General features: G+C 29.1%; 2 protein-coding genes across 3 annotated transcripts; one reads left to right on the plus strand and one right to left on the minus strand.

The window, feature by feature from the left end:
* The first annotated feature begins 314 nt into the window (after positions 1–314).
* LOC122505417 (transcription factor TFIIIB component B'' homolog) lies at positions 315–8,005 on the plus strand. 2 transcript variants are annotated; one of them, XM_043617023.1, is made up of 6 exons: positions 315–556; positions 779–1,332; positions 1,717–2,161; positions 2,495–2,937; positions 6,482–6,577; positions 6,683–8,005. In XM_043617023.1, the coding sequence occupies exons 2-6, from the start codon at positions 822–824 to the stop codon at positions 7,309–7,311; spliced, it is 2,124 nt and encodes a 707-aa protein (XP_043472958.1). In that variant the 5' UTR covers positions 315–556; positions 779–821; the 3' UTR covers positions 7,312–8,005. The 2 variants fall into 2 exon arrangements, with proteins under 2 accessions (XP_043472958.1, XP_043472957.1); XM_043617022.1 differs by having other exon boundaries at positions 316–475.
* A 228-nt stretch (positions 8,006–8,233) lies between these two features.
* On the minus strand, positions 8,234–15,019 carry LOC122505423 (protein C19orf12 homolog). The gene is made up of 3 exons (XM_043617033.1): positions 14,759–15,019; positions 14,211–14,412; positions 8,234–8,698 (listed from the first exon to the last, which is right to left on the minus strand). Exons 2-3 carry the CDS (start codon positions 14,401–14,403, stop codon positions 8,439–8,441), a joined length of 453 nt encoding a protein of 150 aa, XP_043472968.1. The 5' UTR covers positions 14,404–14,412; positions 14,759–15,019; the 3' UTR covers positions 8,234–8,438.
* Between the last annotated feature and the right edge of the window lie 1,885 nt (positions 15,020–16,904).

Genomic DNA, 16,904 nt, shown 5'->3' on the forward strand with positions numbered 1-16,904 from the left:
TTCGCAATTGATATAGAACAATTAATTAATTTCCATTTAATTAACCATTCACTTAAATTTATTTTCACTATACGGAGCGAAATTGGCAAGAAATTGAATTCACTTGACTAATTTCTATACCAAGAACACCTGCTCCATCTCTCGAACAAACTTTTCACTTTCCTCAGATATGACAAATGTGGGGCCTGCCTTTGTCCAGTGGCGCATTTGAGAACTTACCATGTTTTTGGTACAGACGGTCGCACCCCTAGTATTTCTGAAAAAAGAATACCAAATGTTCCTAGAAACAAGGAACGTAAGCATAACGCAAAAGAACGAAAGTTACATCAACATAACCTACATGCAATGCACGTTTGTGTTTGTTACTCCTTTATTTGCGAATAATGTGACTTCGAGATGCATTTGTTTCACTATTTTTCCTGATTTCAGTTAAAAGTCTATCTCATAAAAAAATCAGTTATTATTCTTTCATCAGGTTAGTAATAAATTTAAAACAAGAACAACTTTATTTTGTAATAAACTACATGTGTATAAAAAACATGAATATGTAATATAGGTAAACTTTCCATCTGTCAACATAAGTATCTGCTCAATATAAAATATTTTTATTCTATGTACATAAAAAAATAGCATTATCATATAATATTTATTTCTTTTTTTGAGAAAACAATTTAACGAATTTCGTTGTTTAGCGAAGATAACATATTTTATTTTAACATAATAAGTAAATAATGTTATGTGAAAAACAAAATTGTTACTAAAATTTTCTTTTTTCCAGATTTTCATTTGTAAATGTCGTAAATGTCATAAAAAAATCAGAAATGCGACGTGCTCGTTTAAAAGTACAGGCGACTGTGCCAATTCGTCGAAAATTACAAGAGCAAGCAAAAGCCGACGATTCAAATAATTTGCCTTCAGATGCAGATAAACAAAGTTTGCATCCTCCATCAAATGAGTCAATTTCAAATTCTAATTTTGACGGGGGGAAATCTGCAAATTCGATTTCTATTTCAAATACTAACACTGACAATAAACAAAATGAGTCTGAAAAATCAGCAAATTCTGTTGTGGAGACTGAGAATGATGCAGAAATCACAATTGAATTACATAATATGAAACAAGAATTTGTTGAAAATATTGAGCAAAGTCGAAAAATTGAAATTAGTCAGGATAATAATAAGATAGAAAATTCCAACAATATTCAAATTATTAATGAACCAAATGATTCGAATAACGAAACTGAGAAACAAATTACAGCGAATAGAGATGATAATGTTGACAAAAATCAAAGTGATCAAGATACTCAAGAAACTTTGAGTTCGCATGTTGAAGGTATAGAATATATTTATTATTAAACGATTCATGAGTTCTGAATATTAAGATTAATGAAACCTTTTATCAAAAAATATAAATTGAACATTTTTAAACTTTACAAGTTATTTAGGGACTGTTCAAGAGTGTAAACAATTTTTTTAAATTTGTCTTTTGAACCCTATGAGGAAACATCTCAAATAATTGATAAGTCCACCCTGCTTGGTAGCGCTTTCTATTTTAATTACATATTTTATTTTATATCCGTATTACATTATGATTATTAATATAATCCGCAAGTAAATAATTATTATTAGAGAAGCAGTTTTGATTAATTTTGTTACTAATATTTTTATTTAGCTTTTTTTAAACATATTTTGAATTTTAAAAAATGTGAAATTACAGTGAATTCTTCAAAACAAATTGCGAATCGTTCGTGCTTTATGCGACCGGTTCCACGACTCGACAGTGGCGGAAGAATACGAAAAAATAGCATTCAAGGAAGTGGGGCGAGTGCAAGTGAATCTGAAGACGACAGTAGAAAATCATCATCTACTCCCATGCGTGTAAGAAACGATTCAATTTGTTCTGTACAAAGTAACAAGGAGCTATCAAGTGGTGCTCATAATATTTCAAAAATAAAAGTCGGCCAACAGAAGAGACGATTAACAGTTTCGGAATCAGCAAAAAAATTAGCCGATGCACGAAGGGAATTTATGCTTAAACACGAGAACAAAACACCCGATCGAACTAAATTGACAATGTACGATTTGATTTATTATAATCCAGTTACAAATCCAATGACAAGATCGGAAAATTCAGCGGCCGCCAGAAAAATGTCCGTTAGCTCGTGAGTTGTTTTGAAATTTCATTATTTGTACAAATCAAATTTGATTTTTCCCAATTTTTTAAATTTAAATCAATTTTTAAAAATTTAGTTTAGGTAGTAAAACTAAATAAGGAAATTAATTTTTTAATAGTTTTAAATTAAATTTATGGATTTATAATTGGTAGGAATTTTTGAGTTTTTTAAAATTAATTATTGATTAAAAATAAATTAGTAAAAATAATGTACTAAAAGTAACTAATTAATTATCCAATTAACATTAATAAAACTTGAAATTATTTCAACTTGAAATAAAAATAAAAATTTGGATTAACTCAATAATATTAAAAATTACAGAAATGCCGCGGAAGATCAACAGGAAAATGATGACGAGGAGGAGGAGGAGGAGGAGGAAGAAGAGCAACCAACGGCAATGCCCGTTCCTCGAGTGAAAGTTGGTCCCGATGGACAATTGATTGTCGATGAAAAGAGTTTAATAATCGAGCGAACCGAGCAAAAGAATAGATCTGGACCAATTGTACACGATGAAACGAATGGAGGTGGTTTTTATAAGCGACGTCAAAAAAGCAAAGACTGGTCAAAATGGGACACTTTACGATTTTATAAAGCACTCAGTAATATTGGCACTGATTTTCTTTTAATGCAAAGATTTTTCCCAAAGAGAACGCGACAAGAATTGAAACTCAAATTTAAAAAGGAGGAAAAAACAAATAGACAATTAATTGAACAGGCCCTTAAGTGTCAGGTTTTCGATCAAGATCTTTTAAAGGAGGAAATGGGTAAGAGAAAATATAATAACAATGGAAAGATATTTAGTATTTTTCTAATAAGAAAAATAAAAAAATTACGTTTATATTATATGTATGTTACGGTCATTGTCGATTCTTGGGTATTGTCGACAATGCCCGGGCAAAGTCGACTATGCCCACAGTCACTGGACATTGTCGACAATGCCCACGGCCACTGGGCATTGTCGACATTGCCCGGGTATTTTTAACAAAATTTAGTAAAATGTGACAGTGCCCGGGCATAGTCAGTAATGCCCGGGCAATGTCGTCATTGCCCACTTAATTTTGGGCAATGTTATTTACGAATAAAAAAAGACGATTCAGTTATCCTGTCTTGCAGGTGCATCTTTTATACACTGTTAGAAATTTTTGTAGGATTTTTCAGAAACAAATCAAGCAACGAAAATTTTATTTATTTAAATAATTATTTCTAAGTTTGTCTTAAAATTTTTTCTATTGCACTAGATTTTCAGTAAAAAAATTATTTAAACTTAAAAATATTTAATAACAATGCTAATGTTTAAAAATTATTTATTTACGGTTTATAAATAAATTTGGTCAAAAAATAACTGATAAATAATATTAATAATATTTATTTCTTACTTTTTATACACAAAACTATTTATTCAATCAAATAATATTAATCATTCATTTATTAGTAATTAAATCTATCTATCTATATTAATAGAATCAGACTTCTGTCTGTACAATGCTCCAAGCTTGAAAATTTTTATATATTTTTTCGTTTTGAGACATGAGAATTCGAAAAAAGTAAAAAAAAAATTTCTGTGAACGAAAGTTACGACATTTTTTCAAAAAATTCGAAAAATCAAAAAAATGACAAATTTTTATTATTTATAAAATGGATGCAAAACTATCCTTAGCTAACTTTTTTAGATAAATACAACCCATTTCTATACTAAAATTTCAAAAAAAGACGTATTTTGAAATTTTTTTCGTTTTTTCTGATCAAATTTTTTCTACAAAAATGATGATTCTTGATTTTTAAACAAGCTTTTTATGGAAAGTTATTAAACTTTTTTTATTTAAAGACCAGTATTTAAAGCAAGAAATTTGCCTCATTGGACCAAAAAAATTGTTTCAATATTCGGTTTTTAAAATCAAGAAAGTTATGCAGAAGTTAACAAAAAAATGTTCATATGAATTAAATGTATCACTGCTACTCAAAGGGTTAAATATTAATTAATTCTTGCATTAAGTTGGTATTGATATTTTCTAATTAATTAATTAATTTGTTTTCTTGGTAATTTTAATTTCAATTTTATCATAAAAATAGAAAAAAATAGGAATTTTAAATCTAAAATTTAAAAGTTTAAATATTTTTACCTATAAAAATTGAAAATATTAATATCTAATTTTTTTTATTTTACCTACTTATTACTTTTAAATAAGATGTTTTTTGTTTTTACAAATTATGATCCAAGATAATTTAGTAATACTGAAATGAAAATGTTTCATATTTTTTATCGAATTTAATTAACAAGAATTTTTTTAGTTTTACTAAGCTCCTGGAAAATAATCCCGAGTAGAAATTTTGACAGGGGCCTGGCCGGGTCCAGACCTGGGTGAAACAAGGAACCCGGCCGGCGCCATGGCGCAAAGCCTGATTTGACGAGCTGCCAGGTCAGGTCCCGGTCGGGTTCATGGTTTCATGCGGGGTCAGGGCCCTGTTAGGGCAATTTCTGCACGGGATTTAAAAACTTGCCAAAAACAACTAATAGTGGTTACCTCCACGTGGTGCTTCTCGGAAAAAAAGCTAATAAATGGTTTTTTATAAGCTCCAAGTGTGAAATTCCAAGACTGCAAAACGGGCCCGTCAACACTGAAAAAATTACATTCTAATTTTAAGAAAAACTTCTTAAATATGCGCCAAGAATATTCCCCCACTTAAATAAAGTGGGAAATATTCTTTTAATAATAATGTTCTTCTTATTGTAAGAATATTTCCCACTTAATTTAAGTGGGGAATATTCTTGGCGCATATTTAAGAAGATTTTCTTAAAATTAGAATGTAATTTTTTCAGTGAATGTCTGCAGAAAACTGGCAAAAATTACTGGGCCAATATTGGCATTCAAAACGTCTCATTGCTGGTAACGAAACTTAGCACGGATCTATAGTGGCACATTACTATCAGATTATTAGGCTAAACTTTTCTATCTATGATGGCAAGTTGTAATCGAAAGTGTTGGATAAAACTTAATTCCGGGAGTTTTGGAAAAACCGTAACAAAAAAATAAAAATCACTACTTTCCTCGCATTGAATCCTCTTGCAATTTTTTTAAATGGCTTCTGATTATTAAGAGATATTATTATTAAGAGAAAAAAAATGCTTGCGTGGTCAGGAAACAATAATCTAGTTGAATTTCCAGTAATTTCGGGAAATCCGTGATCCTTTCGTAATTTTTTTAATGGGCTGTTAATATTAAAATTAGCAATTAGCTAAAGTAAAAATTTTCGTCGAATAAACGTTGGTAATTTCAGTTTAAGAATATTGGGACGCTGCTCGGATCAGTAATGGCACATTAATAGCAAAAATTTTGTATCTGCTATGATGGCAAAATACAATTGCCATCAATTTTTACAATTTTGACGTACCTCGCCCCAATAATATCACAATATCGATAAATAGTGTAGCTTATAAAACCATTATGCTTTCTTGATTTCACGTCAGAGTAACAGAGTGGAATAATAGCCGTATAAATATGATAAATTAATTAGTTAATTAATAAAAAATGTAATAATTTATATTAGTTTTTGTTTTTTGACAATACTGGGTAAGTAATGGCAGTCAATATTGGGCCATTAGCGTCTGCCGACGTCCAACCGTAATTAACACCACGAGAGTCGTCCCAATAATATCGGCCAAGACGAGGTGCCAACTTTGCCAGTACTGGGCCGTTATTAAGCAATGATGGTTTTCACACTTAGGGCGATTTTAAAAATTCTAAACATTATCTTTTTACTTTCCTTAAAATTTCGTTTTCTTCTTCATCAATTAATATTAATAATCATCAAGAAAATTAGTTTAATGTAGTTGGTTAAATACTAATCAATACTCAATATGGAAAACTTTAAAAATACTAAGAAACACGTCGAAGACGGGTATCGTAGCTATTAATATATAAGTAGGAATAACAATAACTAATAAACCGTCGAAGACGGGTATCGCAGCTAGTTTTATAAATATAATTCAATAAGTAGTTTAAAACTGAAAATTTTGTTACAGTTTCGTTATTTAGAATTCATAATAAACGTGTAGTAAATGTCAAGCAAATGTAATTTATAAATGCACTATTATTTGATTTGAAATATCCATGATAATTATTATTGAATTCGCGACCGTAACATGTATATCAAAAGATGATATCGATTCTTTACTTTTCGGATAAATAAAAAATTTACTATAAAGAACGAAAATTTTAGTTTTCGAAAAATTATGTGTAATTTTTAATTCTGCAGATTTCGACTGTAATTTTACATCTTCGTTTTTAAATAATAGAATTTTTCTTACAGAGATTTTTGCGGAAAATGAAAGAAAAGAAGCGGAGGCCTTAAAAATGAAAACGGAAGTGGCTAAAAAACAGAAATCGAAACGTCCCTCCAAGTGTCGTAAGTTAATTATAATTTTATAATTCAAAACATAAAAATGATTTTTACTCATTATTTATAATATAATATTTTTTTTACTCATACACTTATACATTTTAATTCCAGGCTTCGTGATTGGAAGTATCGAAGAACTCGGAAATTCTGGGGACGAGGATATCGACGGCGATTTAAGCTCCGGCGAATCGAGAAACGAGGACTCACAGAAAAAATCGAGACGAACGAGACGTAAGCGTAAATCCCTAAATTCATTGTCAGTTTATGATGAGACAAATGAATCTAGTAGCGATACGGAGGACATGGAAATTTATAATGTGAAACCAACGAGATCGGGACGATTGCCAAAGAGACGAAAATTACAAGCACCAAATATTGAATCGTCCGATTATTCCGATGCTGACGAGTCAAAAGCACAAGAATCGGAATTGAAAAATACCCCAGAAACCGAACGATCTGAGTCACAGTCGCATGACATTATTTCGAACGTCATTCCCAATATGAAAGATATTGAGCCCGGTTCTTTAGTTATTATAACTCGTGAATCACCTGGCGAACCAGGAAAAACTGTCGTACAGGTTTATATGGTAAGTAAAGATTATAATGCAAACGATCCAAATTCCGAACAAAATATGACACCAGTCGATTTATCGCCAGAACTTTTGGCGACAGTTAATTCGAAAATTTCTGAAGCACAACCCGTGCATGTCAAATCACAAGCGACAAACGTTAATGAATAGCAATTTAGTATGGGTTCAATGTTAGACAATTTCAAACTAAAAACAGAACTCAAAACCCTTTTTGTTTAAAACTATATTGATAGTTTATTCTTTTTAGTTTCACTTTACGTTTTGGTATTGAAACTCTATTACATTTTTCGAATAAACTAAAAATTATGTGATTAAAAAGAAGAATTATTTGCCAATCTTGTATAGAAGAATATTATTTTTCTTTCTACATTAATTATCAGCTTTACACACGGAGAGAAATGTGTTACGAATAATGGTAGAGACATGTTGGTTCGTTTTTCGCATAGACGTCTGTACCTAATTTTGCAAAGGCCGGTGTTAACTTTGCACAGCTTTGTGCCCACTTGTGCCACAGTTGCTCAAATCCATGAAAAATCAGCATGGATTTCTTGCAACTTACGCATGGTGGTGTGTATGCGCTTTTAGTACGACCTCCTCATGCGCTAAGAGCAACAGATTTCTCTCCGTGCAGTAAAGAGCAATTTTTTTTCTTTATATTAGTGGTAAATGTCGTTTATAAAGTGTACATTTGTAATTGTACTTTTCTACTTGTAGTTGACACTTAGAACTATGATACAAGAAACTACGCATCCTGTTTTTTGTTTTCCCAAATCAAACTTGTTAAAAACACGTTTTATAATGAATTATATTATTACTTTAATAAAATATCTAAAGTTCAAACATACTTAACTCAATTTTCTTTTATTGTAAAAAGAATTTAGAAATTGAATTGCAATAAATGTAATTAAATTTTAATAAAAAAAAAATTATTATTATTATTAATAAATGTGATTTTATTAAATACTAACAAACGAGTAGGTATACAAAAAATAAAGTGAATAGGTTTATACCTAGATATATATAAATAAGTGTTAAAGTAAATTTAAATTTTAAAATATTTTTATTTTATTAAAATATAAATATTTACTAATCTATATTTTCCCGTTATTTACATGTTTTTGTAATAAAAATGTTGCATATATTATTTTTCACTTAATGACTTTTTTTTAAATTTGAATTAGAAAAAATATTATACTTTAAGTAGATATTGTATAATTACATAATTATATTTTGTTATATTTTGGAATTTCTTATAAAAACTTGTAAAATATTAAAAGTCACATAAGTTTTAAAGCTAAATCTGATGTGATAAATTGTCTAACAATTTGCACTATTGCTTCCATAAGTAAGTCATTGTTTTGCAAACGAAGCCCCAGTTCGACGATTGTAAAAATATTTTGTGCCGTAAGACATTTTCTCAATTCATCGGCAAGTTTCTCCTTTTGTTCATCAGTGAGGTCTTCGTTAAATATTTCGGGTACTGTTTTAAATTTATTTTGTGCTAAGTACGCTGCTAAACAACTGCCAGCAACACCACCTGAAACAATATTACTCTTTTAATATTAATTGCTATTACAATATTAGTTGTACAATTAAAGTTTATTTTCATTAGGTAAAGAACAGAATTTATAGGTTTTTAAAAGACTATTTTTCTATTATTTGTAATGAATTTTCGGAACAACTGTTGTTGAAAATTTTATTTGGTTACCCGAATTTTTTCTGATTTCCGAAAAGAATTTTGACTTTTTCCCTGCACCCGATGAAATAACCCGAGCTTCAAAGGTTGCTCATTTAGAAAAAGAAGAACAATTATGTATTATTAGAAGAAAAAATTCTATAAATTTTTTAAAGAATCAATAAGTATTCTTTCTAACTAAAATTGATTAGACTGGGGGAAGGAACAAATTTACATTTACAACACATAATAAATAACAAATATTAATTTGTCATTGTTCATTTCAAAGAATATAATTTGTCAACATACTCGACAATAATTGAACCCCTTTATTTACAAAAAAACACTAAAAACCATTTGAGTTTTCTATGAAAACTATTCAACTGTTTTACCATAGACATTTAGAATATAAGTTTCATTAGGTAACACGCAACTTTTGATTCTCGTTTGGCTGTTGTATCTATAATATTATAGTTTTTTTTTGGATTTTAATTTTTGAGTTGCTCTGCACAAAAAAATCTCGGTGTACTTTTCAAACATACACTACCGTCCGTGAGTATCAGGACGCCCCTTTTTACATGAGTGGAAAAATCCTTAAAACGTAGAAAATAAGAATGACAAAAATTTTTCGTATTTTTTTCCTGAAAGCTAATGAAATTATGAAAAGACTGACACCTGATCGAAGAATTTTCGTTGACTATTCTGTCAGATACAGAAAAAATACTGGATTTTGCATGCTTTTCGTAATTTTTTAATTTCTCGAAAACTAATGAACTTTTTTAGCGTTCTTGGTCTTGTTTCAATCTCTATTCAATGTAGAATCTAAATTAATTAATGGTATTGTGATATAAATTTTTCCAAAAAAATTTGAAACTGTGAAAGTCGGATAAAAAAATTTTGAAAAACGTATTGACACTTTTTCAAAAAAAAATTTTTTTTAAATTAAATAATTAAGTAATTAAAAAGCTTTTTTGAATTTTAGTATATCTATTAAATGAACATATTTAAAATTACGAAAAGCATGCAAAATCCAGTATTTTTTCTGTATCTGACAGAAAAGTCAACGAAAATTCTTCGATAAGGTGTCAGTCGTTTCATAATTTCATTAGCTTTCAGGAAAAAAATACGAAAAATTTTTGTTATTCTTATTTTCTACGTTTTAAGTATTTTTCCACTCATGAAAAAAGGGGCATCCTGATACTCACGGACGGTAGTGTATTACAACTTGTTTAAGTGAAGGGAAAATAAAAGTAAATGCTTTTACATAAAGAGAAAACTATACTTAACCTTTTGAAGACCAGAGTTATAGCTTATTGTAAAAATGGTATGAAAGAAAATAAAAAAAGGGGTGAAAAAGCCAAGTACTTGATGAGATAAAAAACGCACTTAATAGGTATTATGTAATATTTGTTTTTTATTAATCTTAACCTTCTCGTTTGAAAAAATGACAAGACGAAAATACAGTTCAAATTGTACTAGAAAAAATAAAAAAATTAATAGGGGAGATTATGCCACTAGTAAAATTGCCCATACCAATAAAGTCTTTATCGACTTTATGACCTTGAATTCAATGTACAATATTCAAATGAAATTGATTCCATTGACATAAGTGTTCGGCAAAACATTTTGTGAAAATAATGGGGGTGGTCCGAAACCGACTCCCATATTTTTGCATTGTGCAAATATTTGACATTCCAGCAATGGTCTTACACTTACGAGCATTGCATTGCAGAAAAAAAAGAGAACGTAAGTTTCTTTTACTGGCAAAAAATTTGACTAAGATAAAGAAACATATTGCTGAGAAATGTGAAATTTTATGAGGACGTAAACAGGTAAACTTAATATAAAATACAATTCTGCATGCGCATGCTTAAAAACTCTTTAAAATTTATTAAACATTTTTAAAATAATTATAATCTAAATAATGTATCTAAAGTATCTAACATATATTGACATTTTAGGCAATTATTTTATAAATAAATTATTATTTTTAGTATTTAAATTGAAATTTGAATTAAAAATTGAACTGGGTAGAAAATAAGTTATTTGACAGCTATTAAAATTTAATAAAAATACACTCGAATCTCGCTATAACGAGAAGTTCGGGAGTCAAGTCTCCCTCTATTACGAGCGCAATTCTTCATTCATTTTTTTTTAGTGTTTACAATTTTTATAATGTCAAAATTACAAACGTAACCTAGTTTAATTTGAACTTTAACATACAGAAATTTATATAAGCTAAAATTTTGAAGATATTCGACTCATTGATATAATTTCAAATAAGAAGTGACTTTTTATGACTTTTTTTATTTTTATTTTATATAAATAATATTGATTTTAACCAAATTTAATCCAACTGAATGTGCATTTGTTTATAAATAGTGGGGGTAATCAGGAGGAAATTTTTCTCGCTATACCGAGAGACAGAGCCCTCGTTATAGAGAGCGCTCGTTATAGAGAAGGTCGTTATAGCGAGATTTGAGTGTATATTAAAACAATTATGATAATATAAATTGCTTTATTCATACTTGTTTAAAATGACCCAATTGACTTATATTAATTGATTAATGTATAAAAAAGTTCAAAATGTTAGTTGAAAAAATACTTTCTTATGATGACTTTTTATTTTTATATTGCAAAAATATAAAAAAATTTACCTTTAAATTGACGATTTGCTCATTTTTGGTTATTTTTATCACTTATGACTCCTGTGCAGAAGAACGAAAAAATGCTGAATTTGCCTTTAAAATTTAAGTTTAAACTTCTTTTTCATCCTATTAAATTTTGGCGTTGTTGAACTTTTTCTGTACAACAATCAAATTATATAAATCAATTAGACTATTTTGAACCATTACCATAACTCTTTTGAAATCTTTTTGTGTAATTTTTTAAAAAGTTGTTTGGTAATGAAATTATAGAATAAAAAATTTAATTAAAATACGTCATAGATTTATTTATTCCTTTTAAAAAAAATCACTTTTTGCTTCCTCATAAGGAAGCTTCACATTCGTGACGATTTTCAATTTTTCAAAAGAAAGTTATATGGACTCATTTTCATCTAGAATATATGAGGCATTTCATTTCAAACTATTTCACCGAGAAAAACCAATCGCAAGGAGAGCGATTTTCTAATAAATTTTATTATATAAAAATTAAATTATTTGTAGAGAATTTCATGAAGTATCTATTGCTATTTTTATTTTTTAAATTTCTCTCAATTTCTTAGAGAAATTTCTGTTTGAAAGGTTAAAAAACTCTTAATATCTCAAAACACCCCCCCCCGTCGATTTTTATCAAAATTATATGAAAATAAAGCTTAACTTTTCTAGTTTCCATTTCCATATAATATATTATGGACATTTAATGGGATTAATAGAAAAAAATTGTTTAAAATACATATGTGTTTTTGAAACTTTTGACAAATGGTAGGGGAGAGTCTCCAGTTGTGAGACGGGTTTTATTTTTGACCCGTAAATTGTAAACGGGTAAACGAAATTGTAAATAAAATACACCGTTCGAAAGGTAACAGAAATACGCAACTTTTATTAAAAGAAAGTGTAGTGTTTCGATGAACTCAAAAAATTTTACGATACATTTTCCGAGCACATCGCTTTTGTCAAAAAAAAAAAAAAATGTCTCCAGTTGTGAGACACTCATTAAAAATTGCTAAAATTTAATAAGTTTGACATAAAACGTTATGTTTAGTAGAAATAATTAAATATATTAATAATATATATATTATTATAAATATACTATACTAAATAATAATATTTATTCGCCAAAATATGACTATCAAATAAACACAATTTAATAGCTTCAACAAGAGCATTAGAATTGATTTCTTCTGAATCAATTGACTTTTTTCCACTTGACATGCCCAAAAATACTAGAAAAAAATCAAAACAACATTTAAATAGTAATCATGGTTGCCACAAAATCTAGATTTCAATATTCCAGGCTTTTTCCAGGTTTTCCAGGTTAAAAATATTAAAAATTCCAGGTTCAAATTTAGGAATTATTTGTGATGAAAAAATAAGTATTTTACAAAACAGTGTTAACAATATTCATTATTATGTAGTTATAAATTAATGTTCTCTTAAAACTGATGTTGGTTCAAAACGATTAAACAAGAAGAGCCAACTTCGTCCTTTAAAAAACACATGTATTAACCTGACAAAAATAGTGAAAAGTTTAAAGTTAATTAATTCGGAAAATAGCTTCGGGACCAAAGAAAATCTTTTTCCAGTGAGTGTATCTAGTGATCAATTAATTATTGCCCAATTTTCGTAATTTTTCATTTTTCTGGGCAGAAGTTATTTGCATTTTAAAGTCGTGAAAATAAGCAAAGTGCCAGTTTTAATTGCTTATTTTTTAACATTTGTGAAAAAAAGGAAGAAAGTGTTAAGAAAAACTAAAAGTTAATCACAGGTACTTTATATCTCATAAGGTTTTATTCAATTTAATAATTTCTCTTTCTCACATTTGGTGAATGAAATTTGCAAAAATAGGTTATTTGCCAGGTGAACTTTAAAATCATTTTTTATTTAATATTTCTCATTTATAATTGTTTCTACCAATTTATAATAATAAAATAATTCATTCTTAATAAATTCTGATAATTTTTTTACGTTTTTATAGTAAATTATGTGTTTTCTTTAATATTTTCTAATAGATGAAAATGTGACAGTTTTTACGACTTCATATACTTTAGATGCTTATTTTACAATAAATATAAAAAATATTTTAAAAATTCGTTTTGTTCGGTGATCCTAATATCTTAAAAAACATTCCTGCAAAATATTATAACTTTTTAAAATTAGTCGGCAACGACTTTAGTCGAAATATAATGAAATGACTCATCTACAAAATTTTTTTTTATACAATTTTTTTAAAATTTGAAAACAAATTTTTTTTGTATTTTTTGAAATAACTTTTTCCTGTATCGAAATTTTAATTAATTCTTGTGAAAATGATCTATAATGAAAAATTAAGCAATTGGTATATATTTTATGAAATGAACAACTTGTTTATAGTGTTTTTGATTTTAATCTTTAAAATGTTCAATATTTTTTTCTTTTGCATATAAATTAATCTATTGAGATGCATCTTTTAACCAATGAGGAGAATTTTTGTAGTATTCCTAAAACTTTGATATTTTTACAGTACTTTTATAGAACTTTTTGACTTTTCCTGATTTCTGTAACTACTTTCAATTTCTCTGATTTTTTAAAAATTTTAAATTAAAAAATTATCCCAACAGAGAAAGTAAATAAACATTATGTAAATGAAAATGAATGGAGAATGTTGAAACTTATTTGTAAAGTTGTTAAAGTTGTATACTTTTATGATTAAATGGATTAAATTATTTAATTACCAATCAATATTCCTGGTGGTCCGGCAAAAAGACCCGATAACATGACAGCACCACCAACGAGAAACCCACTTTTTGTCGTTTCTTTTAATGCAACCTTCATTTCTTTCATCACTGCTAAATTTGATATTTCCCAAAGTAGATCCCTGGTTGGCAAGGATGTTAATAATGTCGTCATTTGCATAGCTAGGGCCATAGTCAAAATCTAATAATATAATATAATTAATCATAAAAAATATAAAATTAATCTAAATTTTAATTTCTAGGTTATAAACTTTTGCAAAATTATACCAACTGAACGTATACAAATTTAATGAAATTTACGAAACCTTTTAACGATTTACAAAACTTTTTTTTTTATTTACTAACACAAAATTATCTGTTGTAGTTCAAAGGCGAATAAGATTACTAAAAAATAATCGCGGAAATAATTTGTATTCTTTCTTATTTAAGAGATGAATGTGAAAGTTTAATAGAAAATATATAATAATAATAAAATTAAATAAATTCATATTCAATTATTTAATAAATTAAAATGAAAGATTAGATACCTGTCAGTATTTTATATTTTTCGATAAATCGCCTTTTAATCTGCTCACAAAAGAATCTTTTGATGTTGTCATCTAATACTGTCTAAAATTAGTTAAAATTTGACGCACTATTTTCGTCATTTGTAATTATTTAAAAATTCTTTACAACAATTTACGTCGATTAATAACTCAATAACTGTTAGAAATAACAATTATAAGGCTATAGACCTTTTCATCTTCTTCTTCTTCTTCTTATTAAGGCCTTTCTCCAATAGGTTTTAAAAAGTGTGCGAATGACTGCGTTGCGTTGATTTTAGCATGTGTTGCTATAGCAACCGACGCAGACGCAGTCCTTCGCACACTTTTTAAAACCTATTGAGGCCTTTCTCCAATAGGTTCCCAAAACTTTGTGTTGCGTCGGTTGCTATGGCAACATATGCTAAAATCAACGCAACGCAGTCATTCGCAGAGTTTTGGGATTATTGGAGAAAGGCCTTTAAGGCCTTTCTCCAATAGGTTTTAAAAACTCTGCGTCTGCGTCGGTTGCTATAGCAACACATGCTAAAATCAACGCAACGCAGTCATTCGCAGAGTTTTTGGATCCTATTGGAGAAAGGCCTTTAGAGAAAGGCTTTTATAGTCATGGGTTGAATACAACTCACGACTGGCAACGTACTGTGGACTAAAGCCTTGTACATACAGCCATGATCTATCTGAAACAACAAGCCGCCTCTCCACCGAGTCCACACCGTACTCGGAGATAAAGCTGCGCACAATCTCCCTCTCTCTCCAACCGTAGTTGAAGAGAGAGAGAGAGAACGACACCGCACCAATCGAACAGACTCGTGAACGCATGGAGAGAATTTTAATAAAAAAAAATAAAAAAATAATAATTAATAACAATAATTAATTAATTAAAAAAAAAAAAAAAAAAAATTGAAATGATACCTGGTAGAAGCATATAAAAGTTAGACTTTTATATTACAAAGTTTTAAGAATCTAAATATAGGTGATACTAGTCTGAGTGTTGGATTGCTTAAAAACTGAATACTGCGAAATGGAGGAGGGCAATTTAGAGCTTTGGAGAATGATTTTAGTAGTGGTTTCCGATATAAATCAAATTTAGGACAAGCCCAGAGGATATGATCTATATCTTGTATCACATTCGGGTTACAAGAACATCCTGGAGAACTTACAAGGTTCTTCCTGTACATGCTTGCGTTTAAGGAGTAATGGTTACTCCTCATTCTGCCTATAGAGGTTATCCATTCTCTGCGTGAAATAAATGTATGGAACCAGGGTTTGCTTCGGATCTGATAGAAGTTTTTCATGTATAGTATGTCTTTGATTTCGCCAACAGTTTTAAAAAATTCATCACAAGTTTTAGTTAGTTCAATTTTTGGACATGTTTAGAAGTCAGAAAAGGGCAGAGCAATGTTGAGTAAGTCTCCATTCCCACATAGCACAACTTTTCACTGTAAGGTTACCTGAGACGACATCTGTAGGGCTTGTAAGGTTATCAAGTAAGGCTGCGGTTACACCTCTGCAGGCAGCCTGCCTGCCTGCAGGTTGTCATGGTAACGTACAAGAGTAAGAGAGTCAGTGACTTCAAACTTCTCCCTTACTCTCGTTGCTCCTGCCTGCGCAGGCAGGCAGCCTGCAGAGGTGTAACCGCAGCTTAAGAGTGTGGTAAACACGATGAAGTCTAAAAACTTCCGCCTTACTGTAGCCTTACACATGAAAGTCACTGTAAGCTTACACAGTAAAGTCACTGTAAGCTTACACGGTAAGGTCATTGTAAGCTTACACAGTAAAGTTACCCTGCAGGGTAACTTTACTGTGTAAGCTTACAATGACCTTACCGTGTAAGCTTACAGTGACTTTACTGTGTAAGCTTACAGTGACTTTCATGTGTAAGGCTACAGTAAGGCGGAAGTTTTTAGACTTCATCGTGTTTACCACACTCTTACTTGATAACCTTACAAGCCCTACAGATGTCGTCTCAGGTAACCTTACAGTGAAAAGTTGTGCTATGTGGGAAGTAGTTAAAAAGTAGTCAAATCTACTAAGAATTTCTTTCAGTGCACACATTTAAGAAGTATCATCTCACAACATATAACATACTGTATTCTAAATAATAATAATTAATAACAATAATTATTAATAA

This window comes from Leptopilina heterotoma, unplaced genomic scaffold (genome assembly GCF_015476425.1).
Source record: "Leptopilina heterotoma isolate Lh14 unplaced genomic scaffold, ASM1547642v1 Lhet_358, whole genome shotgun sequence".
NCBI classification, from domain to species: domain Eukaryota; kingdom Metazoa; phylum Arthropoda; class Insecta; order Hymenoptera; family Figitidae; genus Leptopilina; species Leptopilina heterotoma.

Coding starts and splice junctions, on each gene's coding strand:
- LOC122505417 (XM_043617023.1), top strand. CDS start 822: ATGCGACGTGCTCGTTTAAAAGTACAGGCGACTGTGCCAATTCGTCGA. Junction 1,333..1,716: donor TTTGAGTTCGCATGTTGAAG/GTATAGAATATA, acceptor GTGAAATTACAG/TGAATTCTTCAAAACAAATT. Junction 2,162..2,494: donor AGAAAAATGTCCGTTAGCTC/GTGAGTTGTTTT, acceptor TAAAAATTACAG/AAATGCCGCGGAAGATCAAC.
- LOC122505423 (XM_043617033.1), bottom strand. CDS start 14,403: ATGGCCCTAGCTATGCAAATGACGACATTATTAACATCCTTGCCAACC. Junction 8,699..14,210: donor ACCACCAGGAATATTGATTG/GTAATTAAATAA, acceptor ATATTGTTTCAG/GTGGTGTTGCTGGCAGTTGT.